The following is an 11940-nucleotide window of genomic DNA, read 5'->3' as shown; positions in this document are numbered from 1 at the left end:
TCTCCAAACCCAGTCAGTGAGTCAAATGATAGAGTTTGTCTTGATCACTAGTGACAGATCAGAGGAACTCATGCAGAGTCATGGAGCCAAGGGAGTTAATTTGGTACAGCTGATTATTTATATAAAGCTCAACAGCTATGATGACTAATGCATTTTTTTTCTTTTTACAGTGCTCTTGAATGATACAATGATACATGGATCCAAACTTGTTTTTTGTGTGCCAGCCATCTGATTCCTTTTTTTAAATTGAATTTGTTTCATGTATCTGCCATACATGCAACCACTATGTGTGTATAGGCTATATACTGTATGCACAAATTCATTTCTCTGGATGAGCCCCACCTGTCCCAAGTGAACATCTAGACCCGCCCCTGGATACAAATGCTTAAGGGAGCTGATCGTTCATGTTGTAGTGCAATACTGTGCACGCTTTATTTAACCCAGCCTGAATGCATGATGGGTGTATAATGTATTTTATCACACTCACAACAACATAAACATACTGTGAACTGTGAAAATCCAGATTATTTTAAGGGGGAGGTTAAAAAATCATGTGTAGAACTGGAGGCCAGTCTATCTCGGCTGCTATGAGCTGTGGAATGAGATTTACTTTAAAGTGGATCAGTGTTTTGTAATGAATGGGTTTTTTTCGTCGGTGCGCCTGCCTATTATTAGCTACGGAGGCCTTACAGTAAGTGGAGGTGGTTCCATGACGGTCAGGGCTGCAGCTCTGCATCGCACCGACAGACTTCAGATCAGCGGTTGCATTTTTTAGCAATACAATCGGAATTATCGTACTGATCCAGAGGACCTTTCCTGAAACATCTGCGGTCGGCCGCCTGTTTTCAAGCCTCGTTCACCTTGCCAGGAAGATGAAGTTAAACACGAGCTGCCGTCAGGTGCAAGCCGCATCCGATGGAGCCCTGCTTATTGTCTCGTTCATCGACCAACCCCATGCAGCACTTCCTTATGTTGCGGTAAGAGGGAAATGACACATTTCCTGCAAGGGAATCAAACTGGTTTTATTTCCTAGTCGCTGGTTTTGCTATGAACAGTGAGCCACATAAGCAGGCTCAAGAGTCAGTGACGGGGTGTTACATAACGTGTAATGCAGCAGAGCCGCATGACTAGTGTCTCGGTGGTGGAGGGACTGTTCGGTCCTTCTGGTAGGATATGCACAATTTTATCATCTTTGTTGTGGATGATAACTGCGGCTGCAAGCTTGTTTAATGGTTATTTATGTAGGAGGATAGTCTGAAGGCGCGTGTGTGGGTTATTTACAATACCTGACCATATCAGAGAATGAGTAATTATTTCGGGAGTTGCGCAGTGTAGACTGTAAAAGGAAAGGGCATATGAATGAGAAATATTAGAGGCGGTTGTATCTCTATAGTGCACAGGCCCAGCTTAAGGTCAGACTGTTGTTGTCTTTGTATATATGCCTTAATGGAGGTGAGACCTAGGCTATAGGAATACAGATTGTGCAGTCAATGAAAGGCTGATTTTATGAATGGCTGCAAACAGCAAGTGACCGTTAAAAAAAAAGTCATAATAACCCGTTATAGTGATCTCTTCATAAGAACATAGCACTATCGGAGAATCTAAATATGAATGACTCCTCTGATCGAAGACTGCGATTGCCAGATGGAGGTCTGGTGTGTGAGCATGTTGACTGCTGTATGGATCATGGAGTCCATGGCATGACAGTGTTTGGGACCCCTGGACATTCAGCACACAGATTTTGATGTCCTGTGGCAGAAGTTAGAACTAAAATATGGCTGGACTACAACACTAGCATGACAGTAGCCTACCACCTTATTATTGGCATTTTTATATGCTGCTGCTGTTTTCTTTGATTAAGAAAAACAAACATTATCAGTGTAATAGATGGAGGATTGTCTGATATAGGCTGTGACACACAGAGACACAGGCTACAGTTCCCTTGGAAACCAGTCGAGCTACTTAATTCATCAGTCACCATTTTCAGGAGACAGAAATAGGTTTTACCTATTCCCTCCATTTCATTTAATGAAAGTGTATTTGTGGATGTCAGATTTCTAGTACTCACTGTTATGAATTAGGGCTGTGATGATTGAAGCTAAGCTTCAAGGTTAAGGTTATTTGGAATGTAATATAGGGATTGTAAACAGGGAAAGGTATTTTAGGCTTGCAGGTGGTTGAAGGGATTACAGAAATATCAGGATAGGATTGTATCAGCCTTTATTAACCCACAGTATACAAACTAAACTGTTTATTTTGAAATGGGTAATTGTTTTGAAACTGAATGTGCTTATCCCTTACAATTTAACTAAAGTGAAAATTGTCATATTATTTTGCTGTTCTGGGCGTGTTATAAACTCTGTGGACCCCCCCCCCCAAAAAATCGACTCCTTTTTGTTTGCTTGTCCTTTTAAAAATTTTTCTATATCAGGAACAAGGACAGGGAACTTGTGAATGGGCACAGGGAAGTCACGAGACCATCCATTGATAGCTCTGCAGGGAGAACGAGCAGTGCAGATGAGGTGTAGTCACAGTGTCTCCGTATTGATCCATGTTCCTGTACTGTTCAGGACAAGTTTAGGATTTCAGGTGCCGATGCAGCTTTTTGTGCTTCTTTGTATTTCGACAGGTCCCAGTTGACAGATTCTGATATGGACTATGAGAGGCCAAACGTTGAAACTATCAAGTGTGTGGTGGTAGGAGACAATGCCGTTGGAAAGACCCGCCTTATCTGCGCCCGGGCCTGCAATGCCACACTGACTCAGTACCAGCTACTGGCTACACATGTGCCCACAGTCTGGGCAATTGACCAATACAGAGTATGCCAGGAGGTGAGTATGCAATCACATAACCTTTTAAGATTACCTGCATGCTTTCAAAATGCTTTCTGGACACTCAACTAAACTAAATCTATACAAAAATAAAACACTAAACACACTAAATGTGCCTCATATGCACATTTAGCTGTAAGCATTCATTCATTCATATCCCTGAATATGTCATCTCTTATTAGGTCTTAGAGCGTTCCAGAGATGTGGTGGATGATGTCAGTGTGTCCCTTCGCCTCTGGGATACTTTTGGAGACCATCATAAGGACCGGCGTTTTGCATATGGCAGGTGGGATATTGTAAAATTCTACCAGCACCTGCTCCGGTGCAACCTGAGTTGAGAGAATGTGTCCTGTGGCTTCCCTTCAGGTCTGATGTGGTGGTACTGTGCTTCTCAATTGCCAACCCCAACTCTCTATACCATGTGAAGACCATGTGGTACCCTGAGATCAAGCACTTCTGCCCCCGTGCTCCTGTCATCTTGGTGGGCTGTCAGCTGGACCTGCGCTATGCAGACCTGGAGGCCGTGAACAGGGCACGGAGACCATTAGCTAGGTAGTTGGATTTATGTTTGAACGCAAGAATTAGACATTTTTATATGCAAGTCAGAGATTGTTTGAGATTTGTTTTAATTTTTCTCTTTTCTAGTGCCATAATTGCCTTTGATAAATTCTCTTAATTTTCAGACCCATTAAATCCAATGAGATTCTTCCTCCAGAGAGAGGCCGGGAGGTGGCCAAAGAGCTGGGAGTGCCATATTATGAAACCAGTGTTGTTGCTCAATTTGGAGTCAAGGACGTCTTTGATAATGCTATCCGAGCTGCGCTCATCTCACGCCGCCACCTGCAGTTTTGGAAATCACACCTCAGAAATGTCCAGCGGCCTCTCCTTCAGGCGCCCTTCTTGCCACCGAAACCTCCCCCTCCTATAATCACTGTGCCTCCTCCCCCAACCACCACAGAGGAGCATCCAGTCGGTCTTCTGGAGGACCCACACTGTGCTGATGTCATCCTGGTCCTGCAGGAGCGACAGAAAATCTTTGCACACAAGATATACTTGGCGACATCCTCTTCAAAGTTCTATGACCTCTTTATTATGGACACACAAAATGAGGAGACTGAAAGACCCACTCGTGGTCCTCTCTCTGGCCGAGAGCTGCTGATGCGTGCTGCTAGCTTTGATGTTTGCGAGAGCACCGATGATGGAGACAGGGCTAACCTGAGGGCCTGCACTAGTGATGGGACCCTGAAAGACTCTGAGGGGGGCCGACGGGGCAGAATGCTCTCCTCTTGGAGCCGAGCCTTCGTCAGCATCCAGGAGGAGCTGATAGATGACCCTGTGACGTACAGCCCCAGGCCCATGACTGTAGTGCACATGGACCATTCCATGCAGCTTGGCCCTTTCCGAGCAGTACTTCGCTACCTATACACAGGTCAGCTAGACGAGAATGAGAAAGAGCTAATGCACATTGCGCACATTGCTGAGCTGCTGGAGGTATTTGACCTGCGGATGATGGTGGCAAACATACTTAACAATGAAGCCTTCATGAACCAAGAAATCACCAAAGCCTTCCATGTACGGCGCACAAACAGAGTCAAGGAGTGCTTGGCCAAAGGCACCTTTTCTGGTTAGTGGAAATCATTAATCCATGTTTGTTCATGTGTTCTGCTTGAAATAGAGTGGATGCAGGTGTAAGTAAGGTGCTATCAGTGTCTCACCTCTGTATTGCAGATGTAGTATTCAAGCTAGATGATGGGACGATTATGGCCCACAAGCCTTTACTCATCTCTAGTTGTGACTGGATGGCAGCTATGTTTGGCGGGCCTTTTGTGGAGAGCTGCACCAAAGAGGTAAGTCACCCTACATCACAGTGGTTCATTGGGCTGTGAAATAAGACCAATACAGCTCAAGTACAGACCAAAGTCAGTACTGGGTAAAACCTTTATTCCACATTGTTCGTAATATAATATAATATAATATAATATAATATAATATAATATAATATAATAATAATCTTCATTTATAGAGCATTTTTCAAAATCCAAAGTGCTTCACAAAGGCAGCAAATTAAAACACACGAGTCATAAAACCTTCTAGGTTTTAAAAGAAAACAGATAAAAAACAAGAAAAACAAGTAAAAGACAGTTTAATGAAAATTAAAACTCAAGTAAAATCAGCAAAGGCTCTCCGATAAAAGTATGCTTTAAGAAGGGACTTTAAGATCACTGACTCAGCCAACCTGGTTTCCTCGGGCAGGCTGTTCCAGAGCCTCAGGGCCCTAACTGCAAATGCTCTGTTCCCTTTAGTTTTCAGCCGGGTCTCTGGAACAGACAAAAGACCTCTGCTCGAGGATCTCAAGGCACGTGCCAGCGCGTATTTCCAGTGGCATTGGCTTCATAATTTCCAGTGGCATTCTTATCGGCAGTCGATTTATAAAGCAGTAGCATTTAAAATGTAATTACTTTATAATTACACAAAGCACACTAGTGCAGCAAAGATCAATACATGTACTGACCTAAGCAGAGCAATGTACTGTGTGGTCTGTGTACAAAGTATAATTTAATTAGAGGATTGCAGGTCTGTTGTAATACAATTATGCTGGCTTCTGTGATCCAAACATACTGTAATTCTGTGAGCTCAGTGACGTTGTTTTTCTACCATAACAGAAAATAATACTACTAAAAGATAATACATGTAAGAAATGCAGGTAGATTGAGATTTAGATACTGTCATTTCAAATGACCAAAAATCATATGGCTCTTCAAAGCTATTTGAGATGATTATCAGCTTTAAGACACTGCAAGATGTTTTTCTTTTTTCTTTCTATTGTTGCTACAGCTAAAGCAGAACTGAAAAAGTAAATAACGGTTTTGAAAATAACTCGATTTTCTTACATCAAAAGTGAAAAGTAGATTTCTTCTCGTTTTTCTATTAAATGCAAAACAGCCCCTAAGTCGTGACTGTGTCACATGTTCCTGTTTCAAAGGTACTGTTTCCCAACACAACTCGCAGCTGTATGAGGGCTGTGCTGGAATATCTCTATACGGGGCGGTTTTGTTCTCGGACAGACCTGGATGCAATGGAGCTTATTGTTCTTGCCAATCGTCTTTGCCTCCCCCACCTGGTTGCCCTTACAGGTATTACATTTGGTATAGTTATTACCCTGTAAACCACAGGATTGTATTACACAAAGCCATTGTGTGTGTTTCCAAGTTAATGCCTACAGTGACATTTCTTTCAGAGCTCTACACAGTAACAGTACTGACAGAGGCAGCGATGATGGGAGCTGACATTGATGGAGATGTTCTGGTGTACTTGGATATGGCTCAGGTAGTGTGACCTGTCAATCATCAGTAAACAGGGACAACATTTAAAGCTCTTATATAATTTTTTGACAAATTGGAAAGGGCATTTCTCAGGGAGAACTGCTCTGGAGGCTGAAATAATCTTTATACCTAGTAGGTAGAGCCAAAGAAACACAGTTTTTCAGAGTGCAAGTCAGCTATTTGGCAAAATGAATGAATCTTTGGGGCACTGGGCATTTAGGATATAGGAGTCGGGCTCAGCACTTTAGTTCGTCTGGTTCAACTGTGTTTTTACTTCAGCTCTAACGGATTAGTGTCATATGCAAGGCAGGATTACCAACCAGGCAAAGACCCTCAGGGGACACATGTTCATTTTGTGTCAATTTGATTAATTGGTAATTACTTTGGTAATATTCACCACTAAAGTAAACCACAAAAATAAACTATACATTGAAATGGAAGGGGTTTAGTCGTTCCTGCATTTTTTAAACTAATCTTGAGGTCCTGTCTTATAGAGGAGCCCTGTGTTCGGGGGCCACCAGAGGGTTAATACAGCCCTGGTCATATGTAGCTACTTTGTCAAAATAAAATTACTTTGCTAAAGCTAACATGCTAATAGTAGTATTAAGGTTAAAGTACAAAGTACAGCTGAAACTGACAGTACAGTGCAAACCACAGCAATGAATTACTGCAGCTGAAGCTGATGTACATATGTTGAGCAAACTCTCACAAAATGTATACTATGGTAGGGCCACTGTAATCTTGTCAAATAAAAATAAAAGTTAATTAATGACCATGGCTTTTTAGCCCTGCCCATTCAGGTTTAGCTCAAATAATGAGGTGGCTGTTTCTAAAGCAACAGCAGAACCCTACAGCACCAATGTGTCATTTAGAGAAACAGTCCACAAATACAAAAATGAACAATAATGATTTTGTATGTTGACAGTTCCACGGTGCCCAACAGCTCACTGGCTGGTGTCTTCACCACATCTGCACCAACTACAACAGTGTCTGCCGCAAGTTTCCCCGAGACATGAAGGGCAAGTCTACAGGTAACACACATGTGATCTGGTAGCACACTAGCGACCTTTAATGCTCTCTCATTCATACTAAACACTAACCTGACAGACAATACGGCAACCACAGTACATGAAGACTTGTGTGCCTTGTGTGGCCATTAGGAACATAACAGCATGAAATAAAAACATGTTTAATAAGCTTTAAGGAAAGTCGGCCAATTTAAATGAAAATCTGTAAAAACAGATTAAGCTCTGTGGACCCATTCCACCTCAGTAAGAGCTATATTGAGTTTTGTAGCACTTCAGAAGCAAAACAATTGTTTCATTCTATAGTAAAGGACTCCTGAAATGAATTGTTACTACCTACGCTGTACTGGTTTGATCAATAATCCAAAAAGACGGTTCTATCACCTGGTTCTTAGGTTGCTCTTCTATAAAAAAAAAAGTATCATTGCACTATGTGGCCAGTCTATAGTGTTGCAAAATCAGTAATTACAGTAGGCCTATACAATAGCTTCTTAACTCACTTTTTCCTTTATGAATGCTGTTATTTTTGCTGTGATACATGATGGGATTTCAGGCTGTGTTTCTATAATAAAATATAATTTCAACCATTTATAGCAGTAGTAGTAAGATTTCCTGTATTGAATGTATTGCTAGCACAATTATTATTGTAAAAAATATGTGAATATCTCTTAAATCTGTTTCGTCCAACTTATATGTGCTGCAAATTGTTGTGATCATGTTGAAATGCAAAAACCATTGTGGGAATATGGACTATTGAAAATTGACTCTTGAAAATCCTACATAGCATTTTCAAATTCTTAAAACAGTTAATTCTGATGCAGAGAACCAAGAATACTTTGAGAAACATCGCTGGCCACCTGTGTGGTACCTGAAAGAGGATGACCACTACCAAAGAGCACGCAAAGAGCGCGACAAGGAGGACTACCTGTACCAGAGACGGCAATGTAAACGCAAGTGGCTCTTCTGGAACCTTCCTTCCTCCCCTAACTCAAACTCTTCCTCTGGCTCATCCGCTGTCATCTGACCAAGTGGTAAGGCCAGGTGGATCAGGTGGAGGTCAGTGTGGATGCGAGTTGTAAAAAGATACAATAGAAGATAAGCACTACTGGCTAGGTATGCCGCAGTTAGTCAGGCACACTGTTTCTCTTCCAGTTTGTTTGCCTCTGCAGTCAAACAACACTCCTCCAGGTTTGCAAGGTCAGCTCAATCTGGCGGTTAAAGTAATGAGTTTTGTTCCTTAGCTTTTTAGCTCGATGTACATGAGACTCAAACCTCAGTGATACGAAGCTCACTGACAAATGGCACAGTGTAACTGGCGCAAATAACAACTCATATCGATTGTCACATGTTCCACTACCTGAGTTTTAAGTTTTAAAAATAGGACTCTGCTGGCACAGAACTTTCCACCTATGATCAATACTATCATCAATTAACCTGAACTGATAACCAAGTGCTGCTTATCAGCTACAACAACCAGCAATTCAACACAGATCTTCTCAGTCTCAGAGATATAACACTTTGCCCTTAAGTGTTTGTACAATCTACCAAACTATGTGTACAGTATGATCTCATCAACAGGATGTAACAGTAGTATAGCCTGCCAGGAATAAGTTACTGAAGTCATTCACTCTAAACATGCTGATTATGATCATGTATGCATAAATGAAAATGCTGGCAAGTTTTTGCTCCTGTTTATTTTTGTACAGTCATTCTATTTTTGAATGTTTGTGCACAGCTTACACAGCTAAAAATGATGTGAGTCTGGACACACTCAGCATTTACGTATTGTGGTCGTATGATTTGTGGCCTCTTGTCACAAAAGGGCTTTAGTTTACATGAATGCGTTCAGTGTCCTGAGACACAAGAGATCCCAAATCAAGGAAAATATCTGTATTTTCTGTAAAATGCCAGCAAAAACAAAACCAGATCACTATTATTTCCTGTGTTGCTTGATGAGGCTTGTTAGCACACATGTTTCCTGAGTCCTTCAGTTTTACATTGAATGGTTCCATCAGATGGTTCACTGTCATCCCGGAAAGCAACACATAATGCATCTCAGAGCCAATAGCAGCATTTCCACAGCTGAAGTGACTACGTGTACATTACCATCCCTCTGTGACGGTGCGTTTGACGCATCTGTCACTGGTGGTGATTTGGCCTTTAGAAATGTATCTTATTTGATCAGAGGATGCCCCCTGACTGTCTGCAGTTGGCTGTGAAAGACTTGTACATGCAGGAGGCTTCCTCATGCCCTGGGTGAAGTCATCCATACTCTTCTACACACCTCGAGCACTTTCTGGACTCTTCTCCACAGAGACACACACAAGAACCTCCAGTAGCAGCATCCTGGTGATCGGCACTAAAGGCAATATGCTGTCATGACACGCTGCGGCAAATGTTAAAAAAGGAACTGAGGAGGATACAAGACCATGATATTTAAAATGTTTCAAAGAGCGTTGTGAAGAGGTTTAGATCAAATCATTTTTCTTGATTTGTTTTGCACACCTCACAGTATATGTTCAAGATTGTCATCTACTGAGTGATTGTAGGATGGATTTGTAAGCATGGTGCTCAGTGAAGATGGGCAGTATTGTAAATTGTACAAAATATCAGATGAACTGCAAGCAACTTGCATCACTCATGTGCAGTTACCTAATATTGTGCACTGCAGGCAGTGATCGTACAGTATTACTGAGTAATACATATACTGAATATAGACTTGACTTATCCGACTTGCATTTAGTTACTGTGCAGCTACAAACTGTTGTTGAAAATAACCGAATACTCATTGTGCTGACCTCCAGTTACATCTGGAATATACTGTAGTATACACGCAAATTAGAGGCATTTCAAACAAACAGTTGACTAATAGCAAAATAGGATTACAGTGCAAAGTAAAGTACACACATGTTTATATAAATTACATTATAAAGACGTATGGTACATCCATAAAACACACCATTGTTATCAAAAAAGTAAAATTCTGATTGCAGCATTTGCTTTTGCAGCATATGTTAAAGAAAGACTTGCTTTAATCGTGCATATGATTGGTTTTACTTTTCCATACAGTTTTTGACTAGATAGATATTTAGAGCCCAACAAAGAGCTTTAAACGATTAAGTAGTATCAGTCAATTCAAAGACAAAAACAGTTTCTTGCTTGTATTAACTCCTGACCTAATGACTACACTGCATGAACAGGGCTCGCCAAAATAGAATAATAAAATAAAATTGTAAAATAAAGTTTATTCATTGTCATTTAAAGTGTAAGTTATAGATTAGTGGTAGTGCTGGTGCTCTAAGCAGTAGCTTTAAATTGTTCTCAATTGTCTATTGCTGAGTAAACACAAGAACTGTCATTTTTGAATATCTTAAGTGATCAAATCTTTTGGCACACATGGTCAGACATTAAGCAGAGGGATGAGCCTCCAGGAGTATTGTACTCTTTTAGAGCCAGCTTTATCCTAATTCAGGATGTTTTCATTTATTAGACCATCTGACTAATTAATTATGCCCAGTTTTCACACAAAGTACAGTTTATTGTAATAGTTTAAAATCAGGACGGTCTATATTGTTATAATTTGCCTTGGTGGTGTGCTTGATAAAGTTCATAGACATGCATTTCATTCCTCAGTGCATTTCATTCCTCAGTTAATCTTTATTCTGATGTTTTGCATCAACACCTCATGCCTTAATGTACAGTGTAGTGTATGGTATTGAATGTAAAGTAGTGTTACTGTGGTTACTAGTTTGTTTGCTATATGTTCAGTTACCATGGTGCTCTCTAGGTTGTGTGTGTATTTGTAAATGTACATAATCCATCATTTGGATGTAAAGCAATCGATGTATGATTCAGCGAGTTCGATGAGTGTGCTTTAGTTTGAACCCTGCATAGGGTTTATGTTATTTTATAGTCAGTAAACACAAAACTAATTAAAGGCCACACTAGACTAACATAATGACAAACCATCAATTTGTGACATTAACCATGAAATGAATGCAGGGATTTCAAATTAGTTTCATTATTTTAAAGTTGTTTTATGCTAATGAGCTCCAATTTTGGAGTCTGCATACTTGCTGAAAAATGCTGAAATAGCGTGGCCATTGGAAGTTAGATTGTAACTCAGACATGTAAATATAAATTGTGTGATGACTTTCAGACTTGGCATAGCAATTGATACAAGCTATTGCGTAGTTTAACATAGATACTGTTTTTGTACTATGCATACTGAAATGTCTGACTTTGAAACTACAAACTTGCACTGCTTTGTAGCACCAGGTTCAAATTGCATTAGAGGGTACAGCAACATCATTAGATATGTAGGCTAGACAACATCAGGTAAAAAAAAAGGATTAGATCATAAATTTTTTTAAAAAGTTGTCACTGGGGCCCTTTTCCATGTTTGGGTGCTAATATCACCGCTGCAGAGAAGCACAAACCAAAGGGAGCTTTAGCAGCACCAGGAATATATTATATATGCTGCACAATCACTACTGCATAGTTTAAGAGGCCTTGTTCAGAAATGGTTGAAAAGTAAATAAAGAAAAAAACATAAATCAAAAGAAAAAAAACTTGAATGTTTTCTCAGTGTTCAAAGCCTAGATGACATTTTCCTTAGTCATCAGGTATTTTTGTTGTCAAGAGCTGTTTTTATTGTTTGGGAGCTGTAAATCTGAAATTCTGTAGCATGTGTTCTTGAAAATGTGTAAATAGTATTTACTAAATAAAAAAGGAGCGACATGTGCAGTTTGGGTATTGCGC

General features: G+C 40.4%; 1 protein-coding gene across 4 annotated transcripts; it reads left to right on the top strand.

Annotated features, from left to right (window-relative positions):
* Positions 1 to 447: 447 nt before the first annotated feature.
* Positions 448 to 11925, top strand: LOC122876960 (rho-related BTB domain-containing protein 2-like). 4 transcript variants are annotated; one of them, XM_044197973.1, is made up of 11 exons: positions 448 to 977; positions 2432 to 2522; positions 2630 to 2831; positions 3014 to 3117; positions 3198 to 3383; positions 3515 to 4455; positions 4560 to 4678; positions 5815 to 5965; positions 6070 to 6158; positions 7080 to 7185; positions 8001 to 11925. In XM_044197973.1, the coding sequence occupies exons 2-11, from the start codon at positions 2455 to 2457 to the stop codon at positions 8201 to 8203; spliced, it is 2169 nt and encodes a 722-aa protein (XP_044053908.1). In that variant the 5' UTR covers positions 448 to 977; positions 2432 to 2454; the 3' UTR covers positions 8204 to 11925. The 4 variants fall into 4 exon arrangements, with proteins under 4 accessions (XP_044053908.1, XP_044053910.1, XP_044053909.1 ...); XM_044197974.1 differs by lacking the exon at positions 448 to 977 and adding an exon at positions 984 to 1166; XM_044197975.1 differs by lacking the exon at positions 2432 to 2522.
* Positions 11926 to 11940: the final 15 nt, after the last annotated feature.

Source organism: Siniperca chuatsi, linkage group LG5 (assembly GCF_020085105.1).
Source record: "Siniperca chuatsi isolate FFG_IHB_CAS linkage group LG5, ASM2008510v1, whole genome shotgun sequence".
Classification (NCBI taxonomy): domain Eukaryota; kingdom Metazoa; phylum Chordata; class Actinopteri; order Centrarchiformes; family Sinipercidae; genus Siniperca; species Siniperca chuatsi.
Note: the sequence above shows the minus strand (reverse complement) of the source record. Positions and strands in the feature narration are given on the sequence as shown.

Excerpts from the sequence above, each read along its gene's own strand:
- LOC122876960 (XM_044197973.1), top strand. The coding sequence starts at position 2,455 with ATGGGCACAGGGAAGTCACGAGACCATCCATTGATAGCTCTGCAGGGA. Across the intron at positions 3,118-3,197 it reads CGGCGTTTTGCATATGGCAG|GTCTGATGTGGTGGTACTGT; the intron begins GTGGGATATTGT and ends GCTTCCCTTCAG. Across the intron at positions 4,679-5,814 it reads TGGAGAGCTGCACCAAAGAG|GTACTGTTTCCCAACACAAC; the intron begins GTAAGTCACCCT and ends CCTGTTTCAAAG.